The sequence below is a fragment of the Epinephelus lanceolatus genome, chromosome 9, assembly GCF_041903045.1.
Source record: "Epinephelus lanceolatus isolate andai-2023 chromosome 9, ASM4190304v1, whole genome shotgun sequence".
Lineage (NCBI taxonomy): Eukaryota > Metazoa > Chordata > Actinopteri > Perciformes > Serranidae > Epinephelus > Epinephelus lanceolatus.
Window position 1 is genome coordinate 23191933 of NC_135742.1, and position 21986 is coordinate 23213918.

Genomic DNA, 21986 nt, shown 5'->3' on the forward strand with positions numbered 1-21986 from the left:
TGGGTGTCATGGGTATAAGACTCCATGCTGCTTACTGCTGCTGCTACTTTATGAGTTTTCACTCATAAATACATAAAAATAAAAATTTGAACATTCGCAGCACATGCTTCTAATTAAACTGTGTGGCTTTTAATGTTTTTTATTCCCACATTACAAATGTTTGTGCCTTTTTTTTATTTGATACAAAATGTTGAAAAGCACCAAGAGAGAGGACGGTTTCAAGAGGGACACAAGGGACTCAAGGATGAAACAACATGTGAATAAAAAGGATGGGGTTGAGAGAAAAATAACCATAAATGAGGAAATAGAAGAAGGACGTAGAATAGAGGAGAGGGAAATGCAACGATAAATGAGGGAAACAAAAGAGTCTGATAACCTCAAAAACATTGCAAAATAGAAGAAGTAATAGAGTGGGGGCTAATGGAGAAATGGGAAGAAGGGAACAAAAAGGGGAATGGAGAATGAGTGGGGGAGCAAGGGCAAGGAGAATCGAGGAAAAGGCATGTTTTCACAAATTGGCGGATGCTTTGATATTAGGAAATCGGGAAGGGAGGAGAGAGGGGCGAGAGCTGGGAGATTTCAGCTGTTCCTCTTATCTTCCCCTCCCTCCCTCCCTCTTTCCTTCACTCCCTCGTTTCCTCTACATCCGACCGCAGGGTAACAGTGTCAGATGGAGCCGGACTCACAGGGAGACAAAGATCTAAGAAAACTGTCGCTCTTAGTTCTGCATGGGAGATGACTTGTGACACGTGTGCATCACACACGCACACATACACACACACACACACACACACACACACACACACACGCACCCGGGTTCCTTGGTGGGTGTCAGTGACGACATCACAGGGTTGACGCACTAACACAGCATGTGGCCATGGAAATTAGGTCAGAGCAAACTATGACACACACACACACACAGATCAAATGCACCCAAGTATCTTGCATCAGTTGTTTACACCAGGAAACTACCAAGATGTTTTATGTTTTCAGACGTCATTAAGGTAATTTCAGGGAACGAGTGTGTGTGTGTGTGTGTGTATGTGTGTGTGTGTGTGTGTTAGTGTATACATAAAAAAGGTAGGCGTGTTCATTTGCATGCGTGTCAGCAGTACTTGTGAACCTGTCTGTCTCGTGTCTATATCTGTCTGCAGATAGGTCTGAATTTTTGATGTGTGCGTGTATGTGTGTGTGAGCACACACCGTCACATTGTGCGTGTGTGTCAGAGCGATAATTAAAACATCAGTCAGAGAGTTTTCACAGGAGTGAATCTGTGGGGCAGTGCCACAGAGGAGTTCAGCTATTCCTGAGACGTAAAACTACACATTTTCACATCCTTCATCTCCGCTCCTCTGAGCCTCTTAATAAACTCATCTTCACCCTCATCTGAAGAAACCCTCCACTCCCAGCACATCAATTAAAGAAGCAAAGCCCGGCTCAGTGTCTTGGATCTGTAACTTAATCTTAAATATTCCATATTAAAATCCACTGTCCTTTGAGAAACTGTAAATTGAATATATTTGCCTTCCGTAGATTATGTCTGAGAAGTCTTTTCAATATGGTGCGATTGTTTACTCTGTGTATAGTGCATTATGTAGAGTAATACCACTAAATCTATGGATCTAAATTTGTTTGTCTTAGCCAGATAACACGAGATTAAGATGCTGAATTAGTTTTATGCACAGCTCTAGGTACCTTAATCAGGTTACAGAGCTACTTGTTGCAGGTGTTACTCATAGTGACAAACCAAGCGACAACCTCTGGGGCTGAAAAATGAAGCCAACATGAAGAGCCAAAAACAACAGCTCTTTGAATGGCAGCTTGAGCAGGTTAATCCCTAATTCACCTGTTTACATTTGACTATGCCTTAAAGTTACCCATAATTAAGTGCGTGTCCACTTTGAGTGACAGACTCAAAACTAAAAACTAAAAGTAGAGTGACTATTAGATTTTCATTTCTCAGCTTACCAGAAACACAACACCTAAGGAGTCCTAATCTGCTGTGAGTAGGTAATTGTTTGGAAACAATTTTGCTTCATATGGAAATAATATGTCAGTGTTGCATTTACAGCTTTTTGCTCTGCCCCCAAGTGGCCAAAACATTAATGAATGCAGATTTAAACACAAAGCCCAGGTACTTAAGCTACAGTACAAGAGGTTCACTTTGCAATCAGTAATGAGGATTTAAGACAGGCAGACACTGTGTGGATTCTGCTAGATTCAAATTCAACACTGGGTGCCCCCAACTAATTTTGGAATTGGACAAAGTTTCTGCCAGATCAGTGGTCATTTACCATGCAGTTTGAGGGAGGTCATGACACCCGACCTATTGCCCGAGTAATCAATACTCTGGCTCTTGGACAATCGGTTGATTTTTTTCTTTTCAACCATTGGTTCTGTGCTTACGTTCATTGTGAGCACACTCGCTGTGGCCAGTCAATAGATCTATACAGTATGAGCGTAACAGTTTCAAATTCAGGAAGGCCAATTAAAACACAAAGTGTGAGTTAATATACAAGATTTAAAAACCTACAATGTTGTTCTTAGATTAAGTGAAAACTAACATTTATTCAAAATAAATGTTCATATTTACACAAGGCTATTTTTACTTATAGGTGACTTCACTTAATTATGATTTATAGACAAACGTAACAGGTCTCATAATTCCTGGAAAGAGAACCCTGTAGTTTGGGAGTCTTGTATTGCTGACTGCATGCAGACATTAAATCAATGCAGTGGGAAGGTGAAAGCACCAAACACCAAACCTGAAATAGACCCTGGTGGACAAAAGCAGCGCTAAAGTTGCTTGAGAAAAAAACCTGCTCTATACAGTACAACCTGATTCACCCGAAAATGCACCCACAGGTCTCCACACAGAGTACTGAATGGCTTACTGTGAACTACTGTATGTCTAGTTCTGTTTACGTTGTACCTCAGTCTGAGAGAGGAAGGGGTAAGTGACCTTCGGCTGGTTACCACTGGACTTCACAGGCTGCTCAAACTGACTTCTGATGTGGTAATGGCCCGGACCAGGAACTCCCTGATGGGAAGCAGAAAGCAAGACATGTTCAGCAAGTACAAGGTGATATTTGTGGTCAGATGCTTTGGCAATATCACCCTTCATGTAGCTGTGTCAAATAGAAGATAAGGAGAGAGCATGAAGAAGCAAAAGGGTGAAAAGGATAGAGTTTGATTTCTGTCTGTTTCTGAGGTAAATGAAGGACACACAGAGGAGGTAAAGACTAAAGACTAAAGATTAAATAAAAGGCACAGCAGACAAAATGAAGCATTGCCAGTTGAGTGAGCAACTTGTGAAAACAGAGAAAGCGCAGTAACAATAAGCCTTTTTTCCCCAGCTCTGCAATTAAGTCATTAATGTTAAAAACAGACAGAGAGTGGAAGAGAAACTACACACCTCTGTATGTTTGCTCTTTTCATAGGAAACAGTCATGTCATGTGCCAACTCAAGACGACTCCACCATTTCCGTGCAGTAATTACTGTAACTAGCAAACCAGCTAATAACACCAGACCTCACACTCACAGAGATGCTGACACTGAGTGTGGTAACGAAACACACACACACACACACACACACACACACACACACATTTCCACATTGTCTAGTGCAGAGCCAGGGCATTTTTGTATTTGTGGTCAACCCACAAGGTTACTGGGCCAGAGGTGGTTTAACTAGGTCTGCAGTAAAACTGCATGGATTTCTGTGGAGATTGTTCGTGATTACATCCAGATCTTGAGGGGAAACAGTTGTGAATATCAGCACAATATGTCTTCCCCAGACCTTAGGACAGCTCAATCTTTATTCATGAACATTGACTACAGTGTCGTCCTGCCAGAAACTAGTTTCTTGTCTTCAGACTGTGAAATGTCACATAAAGACATACAGTATGCTGATGCACAATAAAGCTGCCATTGAGAACGCTTTCTTAGGATAAAATGTATAGTTTTCTAAAATAAAAATGCAGGGAGCAAGACCACTTGTTTCGATCATTTTCAGCTCTTTGCCAGATCTGCCTGGAGTCAAAGACATTTTTGTTTCCCTGAAGCTGAAGTATTTCTTTGTGACATGCTAGGCTGTACACCTTGTCTCTGTCATTCATAAAATCTTGTGTTATAGTTTCTCTCTGTGACCCTTGACTAAAAAGGAAACTCTTGGGAGCTCTCAACACAACTCTGGATGCAGAAATAAATTCTTAAACAGTTTCACTATTTTTTCTTTCTATCAGCCAAAAGGATGAATAAGTGGATCTCAATGCTTGGCCAACTGTACTCTTTCATTGCAAGGTGAAAATGTATCGGCTCAAATAAAGGTCAATACGATTTTGAGCTTGTAAAATTAAAGGTTTAAAAAAACTTAATGATGTCCGTTATTTAAATCCATACAGATACAGTAGAATTTAACTTAATGTATAGAGTCTGTCTCAGTTGTTGCTCAGTTTTAAGGAAGATAATCTCAAACCCAGTGTTATATAGCCTAGTTGTGTCTACAGGTCGACCAATTTATTGATTAGGCTGTTTTTTCTTTTTTTTTAAGATTTTACGAACTATTGTCATTGGTGGAACTTGCCTCCGATAGTGGTCAATGGCTGTGCAGCCTCCACCAGTCATGCATGGACATAACTTACATCACCAACCGGAACTGAAGACGACAGAGTTGCATCAACTGGAGCAAAAAGGAGCTTGATCAGTGGGTGCAGCTCCAGAGAAAGCAGGTCCTTTCTGCTGTGAGAGTGTGCCTTAGCGCTCAGTCCATAGTTTTAACTTGTATTTACATTTGTATTCATATTTTTGCCTGGACCACCGCAGCCGGTCCAATAGTGTAGCACTATTAGCGCTAGAACTAAAGTCTATTAGTCCATGACTGCGGTGGTATAGTCAAAACAATCTTCTTTCCTAAACACTTTTCCTTGACCTCAATGGAAATCATCATGAAACATCAAGGAAAAATGTGAAGGAGAATTCATAAGGACTTGGGACTTCAGTTCGCAAGCCACATGCAGTCCAATTTGATTGCAGGTGCGCCGTAGCTGTAAAACCATTGCCTAATATCCTATAAATAACAGACACCTCTGAATTTTTCCCTTTCTTTTGTTTAAAGAAATACATTTCAAATAAACACTAATCCATTCACAAAACAGATGACAAACAGCCTGTGGTGTCTTCAGAAGAATAAATGCCGTCTCAATAATATTTTTGTTTTTCCACATTCAGGCAGTTTACTACTCACAGTCATTACATCTGGATCTATCCATACATTTCCACTCCTGTGTAGTAATCCTGACATCACCACACCAAACTAAAGTGAAAGAAAAGAGCTGTATTATGGTCGGGGTGGAAAAGCCTCTGAAGCTGCATTTTACATGAGGAAAGCTACTCAATGCTTAACCTGCTCCTGAAACCTGGCACGTCTTAGCCTTCACAACTGCATCACTATTAGGTGTGCAAGGTCATCCAGTGGGCTGGATTGGACCCTTTGGCCCCCAGGCTGTGTGTTTGACACCACTGGCTTAGAGAATCCAACTGCACTCAGGTTACACTAGGCTCTGTAATTATGTGACGGTGGACGTCATTGACATGGGTCTGCTGTGATGAAGCTACAATGTTCCGAAGATGGACTAACCTGCTAAGAGCGCATTTTCAAATTATTTTTTTGACACAAGATTGTTTTTGTTTGTTTGATTTTTTATGTTTTCTTTTAAAACCTGATGATTTAATGACTTATCTGTTTTATTTTGCTGCCTTCTTGTAGCACTTTGTAATGTGGATCTTGAAAAGGCAGCGAAGATAGATTATCGTTCTTAAAGCAATCTTTAAAAAGATCCAATATCTGTCGACCTCTAGTTACGCCAAGCTTTTTCTATCTTCTTTTTTTCCCTGTGGCAGAAATACTGCTTCCCCATATCTAAAAATAAATAGTGCTACAGACATAACATCATCATCCTTGCTTACGTGAGCATGGAACATGGAATATGCAACATATTTATGATGAACTGACAGTGAACTTCATATTCACAGGGTAATACCAGGCATTGCTTTGGTACAAGTCCATCTGTTTTGCTTTTGATAGCAATAATGGTTTGTTAAAGTGCCTTGCTCAATGGACATGGCAGAATGCCTATTCAATCAGGAAATCACGGACTCTTAAACTCTATGGGACACAAGCAGCCCCGAGCCATTAGAGGCAGACTGTCTGCTGATCTCTAGGAAGTAAAGGTGTTTGTCCTGAGTGTCCCTGCTGTGGGTAATGACCCATCTGGTCAGTGCATGTGTGTGTGGGAGTACATGTGAGTTGAGGTGTCAGGTACTAATGATGATGGATAGAGGTGCCGCCATCACGGTAGGGGGTCCAAATACAGCATGGTGCACACATGCAAGCATAGGCAGAAGGCGAAGTTGTTGATTCAAAGTCAAAGGATAATCTATAGTGTGCCAGAAAATATTTGTAGTCATTTTAGTAGCCAGTAGTTAACAAAAGAATAAGAGATAAAAATTACTTTGCTCTACCAAAAACATGACCTGAAATGGAATTCACGACAATAACTCACATAACTCGCAAGATTCTACAATCTGAGTGTAATTAATGCACTATTGTATTGCACTGTCAGTAGGCTTTGTTTCGTATTATGTTGAAGGTGAGCACATGCAGATGGATATGTGAATATATCTAGTATATGTGCTAATGTTTGAAGGTTATATGTGTGTTTGTAAGCATGAATGTGTCAAATTGTTTATGAATTATTGCTTGCTCTAAGTGTTTTTAATGTGGACTCTTGGGAGATTAGTCAACGAACTACAAGAGATCCAGATAAAAAATCAAATCAAGTAGCCATATGTTACATAAATAGAGATGGAACAAATGCAGTGCTTGTATAATGATGCACGATTACACAAACTAAAACCTAAAAAGGAGGAGAGGCAGCAGAGCAAAGTGTTTAAGGAAAGAGAGGACGAGGAGAGAACGGCGTAGGTGCGAGTCCTTGACAGAAAGGATACGTTCACCCCTCTCTCCACAAATCCAGTCCAACATTTTTCAGACTCACCCACTCTACCCCTCCGACCGGAGAAATAAGGTATCACAAAGCATTACTCTGCCAGCACACTCAAGTTCATATGCAGGTGAGTAACTCCCCTCCACTCAACCGGCTCCAATGTATCAATGTGTGTTTGTGTGTTTGTGTGTGTGTGTGTGTGTGAGTGTGTTTGTGTGTGTGTGTTTGGTTGCCAGTCTGTGATTAAATCTTATGTTCTACTGCCCTCTATGGGTGAACAGATAAACTGATGAATTACACTACGACTGGGAGGAGGGGTTGAATCATTTCCTTTTTAATCGACTGTACTTGAATAAATCAAGAATAAATCCAAAGTACTTACCTTGACTCTGTTCCCACTGTAAATCACCATGCTCTACCATGACTCATTCTCAATCTGCTGTTTTCAAAACCTATTTTGTTCAGAATTTATTTGAATCAAAGTGCAGTGACGAGGGACAAGCTGTTAAACTGCCAAAGAAAACCGATCACTTCTTAAGCACTGAAATACTCCTGATACATATTTTTTTCATTTGGTGTTTTCGCATGATTACAACAACTTTACATTATATGCTAAAATAGACAGAATCTGTAAAACCTGAAGGTTAGAGGTTCCAGAAACAATTGCACTCAAACGACAGTAGTACTATAGAAAACAGAGGTATAAGGAAAGAGAATATTGGACTTACATACCTCAGGTGGCCAGAAACCTGACTCCAAGTGAATGCCACTGATAAAAAAGCACCTGTTTCCTTACAAATTCAACATATCAACTTTAATAAAGTGATAACATGTCAATGTTGTGCTTACAGCTTGTTGCACTGACCCTGAGTGCCCAAAAAATTCAATAATGCAGGTTTAATTGCCACTTGTGGTCGCAGTGGCCACTGCTAAGCAAGTTACATAGGCTCACTTTAAAGGACTATGTCCCCCACGGGGGGCAAGCTTCACATTGATCCCAGTCCTCCAAAGCTTTTATCTCTTACACGTCTCATTCATCTAAGCTAAATACGTACAGCACCACATGGACACAAACTCCCACCAACACACACTCACCTTCTTTTCCTCTTGCTTGGGCACCAGCTCGTGGTACCGAGGGATGATAAGCTCAGCTCTGCCTTTCTGCTCCTTCTGAAGGTTCACATTCTCATACTGTATTTCTAGGATTCTGAAACATACACAGACAACGACAATGTCTTTGAGAATAGAAGACACAGACAAACAATTAAAAGAAAAAAAATAGAGAGCAAGAGAACGGTGTTGTTTAAAAACTTACAAAATAAAAAGAGAATAAAGTAGGAGAAATGGGGAGATTCTATATATTGAATGAGAGGGGAAGAGAGGTGTGTAATGGAAAAGTAAATGGGAAGAGATTAACAAAGCAAAAACAGATGGGAGAGAGAATGGATGACTTGAGAAGGAGGAGTGAAGGGAAGAAAAGAAAACAGACAAAACAACTGCTGTCAGCAACTGTAACAGGAAGAAAGACATTTTTAAATGATTCCAGTAATCACATGTGTATCACAGATGTGTGTATGAGCGCGTAAATGTCAGCTTACACCTATGTGTGCACAGTATGATCACTCACATGGACATTTTCCCTTCTATTACTTAGTCGATTCCTTTATGCATAGCTGAGCTGGGTGTGTGCCCAACAATGCAGAAGTGCTTAGTAAGGCCCATCCTCCATGGCCATCAATAGAAATGCTATGTGAGAAATGTCAAACATAATGCCCCGGCTGTAGGATCAAAGCAATATTTCACTTTGGTGGAACAGCTTCTCTGTTCAGCATACGTCTCTGTAAGAGCTCAAGAGCAGTGAACTTCTGAGAATAGATGCCCTGGAGCATCTAATCTAACCAGCCTTTATCCATGTTTCAAAATGTGAATTTGTGAAGGTTTTTATTCCAAATTCATGCACTGAAGGTTATCCATCAAAATCAGTTCAGAATATCTTAGAATCACAGATGATGCTACATACTTGTTTACTTAGCAAACTTCCTAAAGTACTGATACCTTCAGCAGTTTATAGTGAACTTAAATGCTAGTCATTATTTTGTTTGAGATTTCCTGAGATTTCAGTTAAACATCATTCCCAAACAGATAAATCATTCCCCGAGCTGACTACAGCTTTCTGTATATGTTTTCATTTTGTTGTCAAGAAGTTACAAATTCAAACAGAAGAAAAATAACACTGTACAAGCCTGTATAGGTCCACTGTGTAGGATTTAGGGGCATCTATTGGCAGAAATGATACATAATATTCATAACTGTGATTTCATTAGTTTATAATCCCTGTAAATAGGAATCGCTGTGTTTTTGTTACTTTACAATGAGCTGTTTATATCTACATATGGCGTGGGTCCTCTCCCACAGTCTGCCATGTTATTCTACAATAAACCAGAAGGGACAAATCAAAGCTGGCTCCAGATAGCGCCATCCACATTTTCGCATCAGCCATCATAGTTTTCCTCCACGCATGGCACATGGAAGAAGTTTCAGTTCTGCAACCTCACCACTAGATGCCACAAAATCCCACAAACTAGACTTTAAGTTACAGTTTATAGCCATAGTTTGACATTTTGGGCAATGCGCTAATTTCTTGCTGAGCGTTACATGAGAATATTGATACAGCTATCATGTCTGAAGGGTAAATAAAAGGCTAAAGCCAGCAGCTGGTTAGCTTAGCTTAGCAAAAAGACTGGAAGTCGCCCAGCCAAGAAATAGTCCAGCACATACAGTAATCCTCCCATGAACCTATAGATTAAACAGGCTAGCTGTTTCTCCCCACTTCCAAACTGTCATGCTAAGCTAAGCTAAGGTAGGCTAAGCTAAGCTTGCCATTGGCTGTAGTCTTTGCAGCATGTTCAAGCTTTCTGGCCAAGACGCAGGCGATGTGAGGCAGCGCAACAGTTGGCTTTCATTGCCACTAGTTCTTTTATGTTGCTTTAGTGTGTCTGGGCCTTAACATGTTGCCAGGTAAAATCATGACGATCCATGCTGTTGCTCTAACGCCACTGATACTGAATACTGTAATATTGTAGTAGTATAATATTGTACCATGACAGGTCATACTTACATCTCAGGGTAATATTGTCCTGGACCCGGTCCCTCCTGCACTGTCACCTCCCCTCTCCTCCCTGTCATGTTGCCAAAGTGGACTCCTTTATATTTCTGTGCAGAACTCTTCTCTGACTACAGAAAGAGAGAGCGGACAGAAACCAAAGAGTGGAGGATGAAAGAAGGGATTGGCCAGGGGAAAAGATGAGAAAAAGAAGATGGTAGGAGAGAGATAACATGAGGATAAATGGATGAAAAAAGAAGGAGAAAATAGAATTGACTCATTCACACTTATCTGGTTTCTTTTCCAGCCAGGGCTCATGAAGTTGGGGTTGAATGAAATGTGAAGTTCAGCCAAATGCCAGAGTATGTCAGAGATCTAGGGGAGACCCTCCGTCCTTTCTTATCTCTCTGAGTTTTACAGCATGCTTCCTCTGCCTCCAGCCTTTCAGATAGGACCAGTCCACTCTGCAGCTTAACTACTAAGAGAGGCTATGTCTGGAAATGAGCTGGCCAGGTGTCAACAAACACATTAAAGAGATACTATGTTTGAGATTTTCTCAAATATATATTGCACGTTTGCGCAAAGTAAAGAAAAATAAACAAGACTATGGGATTTTCAATGCCTGCACTACTCTGTCTTGGAAAAAGGTGAGTTATTCATCAACAAGACTCAGAGCCTATAAAGTGTTTGTATTGTAATACCTATTTTGAACTTATTAAATCATGCCCCTGACAAATACACCCCATAATATAAAACATGGGACAAATCACAGGGACAGGTAAAATTTTATATAATTGTGATACATAAAGAAAGCCAGACACTGGAGTTTTTTTACTGTGGGATATTAGGGATTTTTAAAGACCAGATCTGACTATGAGATAACCAAATTCCTAATTCTCCGAATTGACTTCAATTCGCATTCCAGACACTGAAAGATATTTGCTGCTTGTCCTTCAAAAATGAAACCACCTGTGCTAAAATGAAACAGACATATAAGAAAAAGCTTCCCTTACTGAATAAAAAATCAAAGCATCTAAAACTCTTCCCTTTCTTTTCTAACTTTTCCTTGACCCAACTGTCAGCATCTACTCTGTGAGGCAGGTTATGTGAGGATTGGCAGGGAGTCTCAAAAAGTTTTTAACTCCATGTGGTGCCTGTCTCCTTATCTCAACTTCAACAGTGACTGGAGGGCGAGATCTGAGGTTCCGTCCCCTGTGATCTACCAATCTACTTTTGAGGAAGGGAGATAGGAAACAGGGATGTTCAAATGCTTGGAGTTAAAAAGGAAAAATATAACTGTTCTGCATCGCACGCAGTCACATACAAGCACCGTGATGGTATCGCAGCTGGCATTGAGTTCAGAGGCACAAATTGCCTATTTCTGTCAAGGAGAGCTTTTAAAAGCAAAACAAAAACACAGCTAGTGGGTATAAACATATTCATTCAAATTTAATAAAATGCAATGGCAGGCCATTTATTATTTAAATGAGAATAAGTTTTTGTCAGTATAGTTGCGTGTGGGCAGGATCCCGCAGGCTGAATTGTTGGTGTGCTCTCTATAAACATACACATAACACAGCATGGGTTTGAATCTAATTCAGGTTATACTGATAGGACAATCCTGCCCGTGTCCCTATTTACATCTCACATCTTAACACCAAATACTGATTCTGTGTTAAGACTGACCAATACTTGATTTGTAGGGCACAGTATCTACAGACAATTAAACTACTATTCACAGACTCTTCAAAAAATAATTCAAAAATATTAAATTAAACTGAGTTAAGTTAAGTTAAGTTAAGTTAAATTTAATTAAATTAAATTAAATTAATATAATTTGGAAGAATTGTGTTCATCCCTCTGGTACAGTGCAGGGCTGTAGCCAGAGTTTAGAAATTAGTAAAGTCACGATTTTTTTCTTTTAATGTAGCCTATTTTACTGCATTTCTGGTCGAGCAAAATTCCTACCAAAATGAGACCTACCAACAAACACAAGCAAAGCTATAGATGGTCGAATTTTCTTTGAAGACTGCCCATTCAAGGAAAAAACATATCTCTCCTCTTCCTGGACATATTATATAATAAAAGTCTTGTTGGTTACAATTGGTTGCCTTGTATGTTTTGCACTATTTACTAAACTTCTGTCTTGGCTTATATAGAGCAGTTACTGGCATTCATTGATATTCACTTTTCAGGTATGTTTATAAGAAAGTGTTAACGTATGACAGGGGTGTCCAAACTTTTTTCAACGGGGGATAATGTGAAAATACCTATGGGCCAGCTGTTTCTTGCATCATATGTGTCATTGATAAACAAATGAACATAAAAATGAGACAAACACAGCTGTTTCCTTTTTCAGTGAAAAATTATTCAACTTTCTATTGCTTCTGACAGCAGCAGCCCTCACTGCTGACTTACTGCATCTTTGCTGAGGCCATGTCTGCTACCTGGCAGGAATGTCTGCTGTGTTTGTTTACTTGTGTACTGTCTGTTTATGGAAACACATTAGTTCTGCCTGTGTAGTTCCTATTTGGTGCATGTCTACAAAAAGTGTGATGGTCCTGAATGAAAAAAGCAAAGTTATCTTGCTTGATTAACCGATATTGTGTGGTGAGCAACATGCAATATATTTTGAAAGACAAGCCGGGGGCCGTTAAAAATCAGTGTACTGGCCACAGTTGGCCCCCAGGCCTGACTTTGGACATGCTTGACATGAGAAAACATTAGGATGTGAGCAGTGGTGGAAGATGTATTCAGATCCTTTATTTAAGTTAATTATTTAATTATTAATTTGTTAATTGTTAATTATTTTATTTAAGTTGTGAAAACCACAAATCTCTAAAAAGTCAACTTTTCATGGTGTCAGAAAAACAGCTCTGTTTTCAGCTTTGTGATGATGCATTTTCCAGCTGATCCAAAAGAGTCTTTAAAGAGTTTATTTAGTTTATTAAGGATTTTAAGAATGATCTCAACACATAAAGGAGCACGTCGTCCTTTGGTTTATCACAAGCATTCAGATTCAGAGATATATGGTTTACACTGGACAGGAAGACCTGCAGAACCTATGCAAAGGAGTATACAGCTGTTCTGGTGACTTATGGTGGCCCAGTATCTGACTTAAATACTTAATGCTGGTTTTTCCTTTAAATTGTTACCCACCTGTAGCACCTATATTAGTAAATTGAAAGTCAACATGATCTAAGTTTTAGCAGGCATATCATCATTAATTGTAAGCAGCAACATAAGCTTAAAAATGTTGACTTTTTTCCTCCCAATGCGAACCCCAGCCTCACAAAACATACTTTAATTTTCAATACAGGGATTACAGCAGTGCTGTACCCTTGTTTCCATCATATCAGCTGTGAGAACTGGACATGTTGAGCACAGCAGAAAGCTGGTAGAAACAAAAACATATCTCTACAACAGATTTTGGTGTGGGAACCACTGCTATGTTCCCACTTGTATGATCTGACATGGATGCAGCTCACTCACTCATTGACCAATTGTAAAGTGCTGCAATGTTTATTTTTCACAGTGTCCCAAACTGATCGGGCTGCTCTGTCTCCTATATCATAACACAGTCTGTGCTCCATATCACCATCCGGCCAGCTGTGTTATGATAATCTGACAAATATAAAGCTACACAGTCTGAACTAACAAAATATCTCATGGTGATGCTGTTTCTAAATTAGCCCAAGAGCTTTTTACTGCATTATGCACAGTCATGTTTTAGCAATCATATGTGCCTGTACCAGTGTATCTGTGATAAGCCCATATTGGCCTATAACTACGCACTATTCCAGCATTTAATTCTGAGTATGAAGTCGTAAATATCAGTGGATGCAGTAGAGTAATTGTTCAGTCAATACCGACGTGAACCATAAGTTTAGGGTCAGTGGACATAACCGATTAAGATGTTTTTGTTTCACTCAATAACATTCAGGCAGAAAACAAAGTTATGCTCTTTGATTCCAGTCTCATGTCTTATCATTCAAAGGTTACCCCGGCCACTTTGAAGTTACGTCCTCAGACAACCACTTAATTCTGCCTCTCTTTCCCTCTTTTGAACTCAGTTGGAGCACAGGGCGGGGGAAGTGTTTGAGTGTGTCAGATGGAGAGACAGAGGGAGGAAGACAGACAGAGACAAAGGTTGAACTTTCAAAGGGAGAGCAACAGAAGTTGAGGCAGAAAAAAAAAAAGCTGTGGATGGATGCACTGCTGATAGCCCTAAATCACAGCGCGCCTCTGTGCCTGCGCCGGTGTGTTGACACAACCTCGGCCAACACTCAAGGACGCTGTTGACTTCCTCTGGTCATTAACAGATGAAAAATGACTTAATTGAGAGCCAGACCAGCAGGCGTGTGCATTATTTTAAGTGAATATTGTAATATAGCTTGAAGAATAATTACTAATGGCTCTCTTTGTTGGCATGTAAAATGGATGAGCATTGGTGCGCTGTGGCTTTTTTAAAGTGGAGCTGCATTCATTAGCTATGGAAATGGGTTTTGGGCCAACTGAATGGGGTGGGGTGGGGGTTCAGCGGTGCATTAGATCTGCCTAGCACTAATGGACCTCGCCTCGCAGGCAGAGTAAGTACACTCAGACACACACTCATACAGAGTAATGAAAGCACACATGCGTGCACAAATGAGCACTTCACATCCTGTGATGGATGTATATCCAAACTTCAACATGACTGTGCACATGTGTGTGTGTGTGTGTGTGTGTGTGTGTGTGTGTGTGTATCTGTCCTTACCAGCAGCGGATTGTAGTAGGCTGGCCCCAGGGTAGTGTCCCTGGGAGGGGGTGGCTGCTTGAGGAGCACACCCAGGGCATCTTCCTCATAGCCATAGGCCTGGCCCGGGGAAGGAATGGATGGGATATCTGACTGACGAACCAGCCGGAGACTTTTAGCCTGAAGACACTGTGCAGGGAGAAAAGGCAAGAAACAGAAGACAGAGAGAAGTCAGGATTTGTGATGGAAAGGATGCCCTGGCTTATAAAGTAGCTGAGCACTGCCTGAGGTTAATAAAGTGTGAGACTGAGGGAGGGACAGAGACAGAGAGAGAGAGAGAGAGAGAGAGAGAGAGGAAGAGCGAGGAGGGTAAGCAGAAGATAAGAAACAAAAGAGGAAAAGGGAAAGGGAAGACAGAAGTAGAAGTTTAGGGGAAGGAACTGAGGGAACAGGATACAAAGGCCATTTCAGTCAAAATGAGGGACAGCCATTCCACTAATTTTCTATAGCTGGAAGTAAGGTGTGTGTGTGTGTGTGTGTGCGTGTGTGTGTGTGTGTGTGTGTGTGTGTGTGCATACTATTCAGATAATTACAGCGAGCACAGAAGGAGGAAAATGTGAACATAACCTCTTGTGGGACTCATAATTGGTCAGGTCTGGGAGTGAAAGTATTAGTCTAGATCAGATTAAACTCAGAGCTTCAAAGCTTTTTAATATGCGTATACTCTGGAAATAAACTTAACAGAGGTTGCGAATGAAAAGACTTTCCATATCATCCTAATATCATCTCAGTTCACTGCAAGGTTGAACTTTATGTGTTTCACTATCATGGTATCACTGCTGGTGAATCTGGAGGAGGCTACTGAACAGGCCCCACGATCTAAAATTGAACATGTTTTCTCCACAGGGCATTGAAAGATATTTTGTTAGCTAAATGATGAAATTGTTTGCTTGTTTTGTAATTGCTTTGTTTTGAGCTCTCAAACCCCCTGAGACATTTGAAGTGCTCACTGTGCCAAATGTGGATTCACAAAGCCACAAGGCACTTCTATTTGTTGAATGTGATGAATGGTAATTATTAACCTGTCAAGGGTGCTTACCAAAACCTCCTTGTGTGTGTGAACACCAAACACAAAAGGGTGAGCAAAGTTTCAGGAGCTCACAAAGAACAGAGGTAAAATAAACACAGTCGTCTTCAGTCCGACACATTCTGAACAAAATGAGGTTTGACTTTGCCAATGTATTTTATGAAAAACATACTCAACCTAATACAACTTTTGTCACAATGTTACAGCGGCATATAGAAAACAATTCATGTCAGAAAACTAGCTCATTCTCCCTGTGCTTAACATCCTCTTTCTCATTTTAATATTCAGGATAAAGATAATCCTCACTTAAACCATTAAAATCAAATTAATCAACTTGAGCCTCTGTTGCTTAATAAGAATGGCTTTTACATAAATAAGAGGCTTTACATTGTAAGCTGTGATAGAGTGTCTGACTTATTACGGACAAAAGATGTCATATTCTGTCCTTCCTTTGTTTCTCCTCCCATGTTCAAAGTATGCCTTACTGAATGCAACACATTTTCAAACGTTCTTTTTATAACGTTTAAGTTTTTTTTTTTTTCCTCTCAAAGGTTTTAAAAATAGTAGCCTCTGTTGAGTGGTGTTGAGCGGTCTGCAGATGGCAGAACTGCTACAGATAAGGGCTAAGGTACTGGCAAGGTACTGTCTCTGCGAGTATTGGCAGTCACCACTTTTGGAGGAAGCCCTTTTATTCATATCTTTTGTTTGACACAGATAAAGCACATCACGCTACACAGTGCTGAGGAGAGTTTTACATTTTATTGTATTTTTATTGTATGTGTGAAAATAAAATGTTTAACTGTGTGTGTGTGTGTAGTGCTCAGAGAGGATGAGACACTGCACTGGTTTGGAAAAGGATGACCTCACCAATACAGAGGAATATTTCAGTTCAATATGAGGCTGACTGATTATACACAGGAAAGAAGAATCTGATTACTAGGAGTAGATACGCCAACAGTGCAAAAGTAAAAGCCTGCGTGGCTAAACTCGATGCCTATCTTTTGTACAGTATAAGATTTTCTGATTCATGGTGGATTCCACGTATATTCTTATATTTACAAAGGACATACTGTATAAAAGTCAACTAAATGTACTGCTCATTTACTTTGCCCAAATGACTTCACCCATATGCCTACCGTTTTCCTGCCAAGCTTCTCAGCCTGTCCTGCTTTAGCCGTTACAGCCCTTAGCATGTTTCCCGAGGCAGGCAGTACATTGTAGGCCCCGGGGCCTGGAACCTTCGAAATTACATCCTCAAAACGCTTGGAGCGGTTCTGCAGACTGCGGCCACCATGGATGTTTGGCTGAAGAGACATTGGTTCAACAGGGAAACAAGCACACACAGTGAGGCTGCAATCAAGAAAGATTCCCTCAACAACATACAGTATTTTCCTCAACAGATCCTCCTCCTTGCTCTCATCTGGTATTATAAGTACACTACCTTGACAGGTGAGGAGTCATACTGTCCAGGTCCTGGTGTAATCTCACCGGACTGACTGAATACTGATTGTCTGTCCGTCAAGGTCAGGAATGGAGCGTAGCCACCTACAATAATGAAAGACATACAAAAGTAGAATATACAAGTTGCTGATTGATTCATTCATTATGTTAGTTTAGATAGTGGATTTTATGTTTGTGTTTGTATTGCATTGGTGCAATTGTGTTTAAAGTACTACAGTCAATAAACAAAATAACAGGAACAGGAAAAAATTAAACTTGGCAGGGGATGACATGCAGCAAAGGACCACAGGTTGGATTTGCACCCAGGCTGCTGCCAAGGACTCAGCTTACATTAGGTGCACACTCTACCAGGTGAGCAGGAGGTCGCCCCAATATTGAATGTGGTGTCATATTTATAATAAATTAATAAATCAATTAAATTTGGACTTTGTCACTGTCAAGCAAAAGTTGAAAGTAACTAAGTACATTTAATAAAGTACTGTACTTAACTACAATTTTGAGGCACTTGTGCTATAATTAATTAAATAGATTCAGACTATCAATACTAAAAATAAATCAACTAATAAATTAAGATGCCTGCAGCAGTCAACATTGAGTTAACATTCGCCCCACCTTTACCAGCTTCAACATTAAAGCCGTTTATAAATTGTGCTTTATTAATTATAATCCAGTAATAAAATATATATGGTTCTGAAATGGGCCATTAGGGACTGTTTGGTCCTTATGAGAGGGGAGGGGGTAGTGCAAAATGTGGGAGGCACTTTAAATATTTTTTAAGTACTGGGGAGGGAGTTAGGCTATGTTTTTTAATTTGGCTTAGGGGAGGAACATTCAACTTTAAATGGTTGTATCTTGTATTTATTTTAAATAAATAATTTAAATAACCATATTTCACAGTTTCTGACTGTGACAACTGGTGTAATTTAAAAGATTTTTAACATGCTTTTTCTGAGGGTATTTAAACATAATCATGCATAAACCGAGCAACAGAATGGGAAAGAAAGGTGATTTAAGTGGCTCTGAATGTGACATGGTTGTCTGGTTGTCAAACGTTGCCTGGTCTGATGAGTCTGGATTTCTGCTGCGACATTCAGATGGTCGGGTCAGAATTTGGTGTTACAACATGAAAGCATGGATCCATCCTGCCTTGTATCAACGGTTCAGGCTGGTGGTGGTGGTGTAATGGTGTGGGGGATATTTACTTGGCACACGTTGGGCCCCTTACTACCAACTGAGCATGGTTTAAACACCACAGCCTACCTGAGTATTGTTGCTGACCGTGTCCATCCCTTTATGACCACAGTGTACCCATGTTCTGATGGCTACTTCCAGCAGGATAACGCACCATGTCACAAAGCTCAAATCGGGGCGTCGGCAGCGTAGTGAATAGTGCCGGTGTTGCACCGAAATCTGTGACCGTTGGAATCTGTGACCGCTGTACAGCCATCAGAATATGTGACCTCTGTGTTTCTATCTCTGTGATGATCCCAAATACAAATATATGTGTCCATATTGATGTGAGAGGATGACAGAAGGATTGAAAACAGTTATTTTGAGGTGTAAACTCATTATTATGCAGATTCATACAGTTGAACTTTGAAATGAAAATACATCTGTCCAAATATTGAGGCAATAACAGAGCACCTGTGTCGATGTTTACTCATTTATTAAACAGTGCATACATTATCACACAAAACGTTGTTATAATAAAAGTAATTTACAACATCTACCTTAAGGCTATCTACTTTCCATTGCCATTGCTGATGGCCACACACGCAGACAATGTGCAACATCGCCCCTGCGGTCACAGATTCCGACGGTCACAGATTTCGGTGCAACACCCGGCACCCCATGTACAGAGGTGAGGCCTCCCTGCAGCGGTCGCAGGATCGACTCCGGCTTGCAACCCTTTGCTGCATGTCAACCCCCACTCTCTCTCTCTCGTCCCATTTCAATCTGTCCTGTCCATTAAAGGCAAAAAGCCCCAAAAAATAACCTTTAAAAAAAACAAAGCTCAAATCATCTCAAACTGGATTCTTGAACATGACGATTTGTTCACTGTACTCCAATTGCCTCCACAGTCACCAGATCTCAATCCAATAGAGCACCTTTGGGATGTGGTGGAACGGGAGATTCACTTCATGGATGTGCAGCTGACAAATTTGCAGCAACTGTGTGATGCTATCATGTCAATATGGACCAAAATCTCTGAGGAATGTTTCCAGCACCTTGTTGAATCTGTGCCACCAAGTTAAGGCAGTTCTGAAGGCAAAAGGGGTCCAACCTGGTACTAGCAAGGTGTACCAAATAAAGTGGCCAGTGTGTGTGTTTCTGTGTGTGTGTGTGTGTGTGTGTGTGTGTGTGTGTGTGTGTGTGTGTGTTTGTCAGATAGATAGATAGATAGATACCCCAGCCACCCCCTACTCTAATAAATTAAGGCTACTTTTACTGTTTTTACATTAGGTATATTTCAATGTTAACATTACATAACATTTTAAATTCTTGACTTTTACTTGTAAATGAGTATTTTACACTGTGGTATTCCTACTTGTATTTCAGTAAAAGACTATGGTACAAGACCAAAGCACTAATGTTAGCTTGCGGTTTTCCGGTAGGGTTAGCATTAGCATTTTAACATGCTAGCTAAAGTTCAGTTGATTTTAATCATTATAGTTCTATGATTTTAATAATGTGCATTGTGGCAAACATTTTCTCTCAAGCTGTAAAAAACAACCAGGTTATTTTCATGATTTGACGCGAGACTTGAGTAGCCTAATGTTATAACTTTGTCCCTCAAATCTTAACTGTTGCTAATTAGCTAATTCCTACCTGATATCTTAGGACTGCTCGTTGTGACGTCGTACGAGCCGGGGCCAACTGCTGATGAAGTGCCGGCTGCTGACAGGAAAGTCACTCTTGGAGCTCGTCCGTACATTTCAACTCACCTTACCCTGAAAACAGGCTGGTAGCTTAGCTAAACTTCATTTGTACAACTCGGACACCTGCTAGAGTCGTCTCTGAAACCGAATTATAGTGTCACTTCATCACATTTTTAAGCGTCAAGGTTAAAACAGTCCTCTGTCCGTTACTAACTTTGCGTGCGTCGTTGCTAGGATACCACATACCGTCACATGCCGCAGTCACACAGGGACTGATGTCACAGATCAGATGCACACAGAGGAAACCAAAATGAGTGTGGTACCAAAATTTAGGCCAACAACATATTTATGTTTTCTACCACCTGTATCACCTGAATATTTTCATAACTCCAATAAATTGCATTGCCTTTATTATAATAATTGTTTGTGCTTGCATTTTTGTGAAATCACCTTAAATCTGTTTTTCATCTACAGTAAAATATTCCCACAATTAGTCTATTTTACATTAATCCCGCGCATATTTTAATATTTAGTGTTGTCAAGGGGCAACCATAGTTCATCATAAAAAAATCCTAATCAAATTTCAGCAACACACTGCTTGTTTCTGTAGTACTGTTCCTGACTGCATGTGGCCACTTGTCACTGCTGTTATCATTATTTGCCGTCTTGACCTACTTCCTCCAGCACTATTAGCCGGCCTCACATTGTAGTTAAGATATGGATAATGAGAACTCAGGGGAAAGCTATCCAAGTAACAAATACCTCGCTGGAGCAGCAGTGAAGTGTGTCCTTATTTGAACTTCCTGTCATATCTCAGAGGCAGAAGGTTTGTTCTGCACACTGGTAGTCGATTTGACAAATTATAATAGGCTTAATCCCCAGGAGGAAAAGTTAGTCGGACAAGAGGGCATCCAACAACTCAGCAGCAACAATAATCATCATATATAAGGGAGACATATATTGCATTTTATTAATGATATGATCACTTTAATTGTAGTGGGCAGCTTCTCACTGGTGGAAAGTGAAAGTGGAAAGTCTATCAGTTAGTCACAGAAAACAGTCATCCATATGCTCAAGGTGATATCCTGTTCCCCTAAAACTCACATTACAATGTCTCCCCTCAGATTTTACTCACATCTAAAGGCTGCCAAGTCAGTAAGACTGGAACAGAAGATGTTTACTGAAAAAATTATACATCTGAAAATGTCATAAAGATAGACTTTGTTGTTGTTGTTTTTAACTCTTTTTATTGTTTTATTCTCTTTTATCTGTTAAACTTTTTTTACAACATGCACAGTGCCAGAGCAAGATCTATCATGCAATATGATAAAGCACCTTTTTTTTAAAATGTTTGCACCTTGGTATATACATATTTATTTACAGACTTGTTAAGCAAATACATTTTAGCACATTCTTGCCATAGCCTGTCTATTCGTGCAACTACTGATTTATATCACTCACTTCATATATTATTTATGTTATATTTTATCCTTTATTTTAACTTGTACTACCATATATCCTTATATTTATATTCTCTTTTTGTTCCTACTTGTGTGATCTTACTATTCTCCTATTATTATTATTTTACATGCAGCCTATTTGAATTGCATTGTTGGAGTTTACCAAGTTTTTCGATGGCAAAGACCACTCTTGTAATTGTTGTTTGTTTGACAATAAATAACCTTGCTCCCTTGAGATATTGACCATATCAT

At 40.0% G+C, this 21986-nt stretch overlaps 1 protein-coding gene across 1 annotated transcript in view; it reads right to left on the bottom strand.

Moving 5' to 3' along the window:
• The window catches only part of stpg2 (sperm-tail PG-rich repeat containing 2), a 75916-nt gene extending 55429 nt beyond the window's left edge, over positions 1-20487 (bottom strand). Inside the window, exons 1-7 of the mRNA XM_033620470.2 lie at positions 20225-20487; positions 17376-17479; positions 17071-17238; positions 14869-15036; positions 10128-10243; positions 8105-8216; positions 2934-3041 (exon numbers count right to left, since the gene is read on the bottom strand). Coding sequence (XP_033476361.2) covers positions 2934-3041; positions 8105-8216; positions 10128-10243; positions 14869-15036; positions 17071-17238; positions 17376-17479; positions 20225-20330 — 882 coding nt within the window. The 5' untranslated portion in view covers positions 20331-20487. The remainder of the gene's footprint in view (positions 1-2933; positions 3042-8104; positions 8217-10127; positions 10244-14868; positions 15037-17070; positions 17239-17375; positions 17480-20224) is intronic.
• Between the last annotated feature and the right edge of the window lie 1499 nt (positions 20488-21986).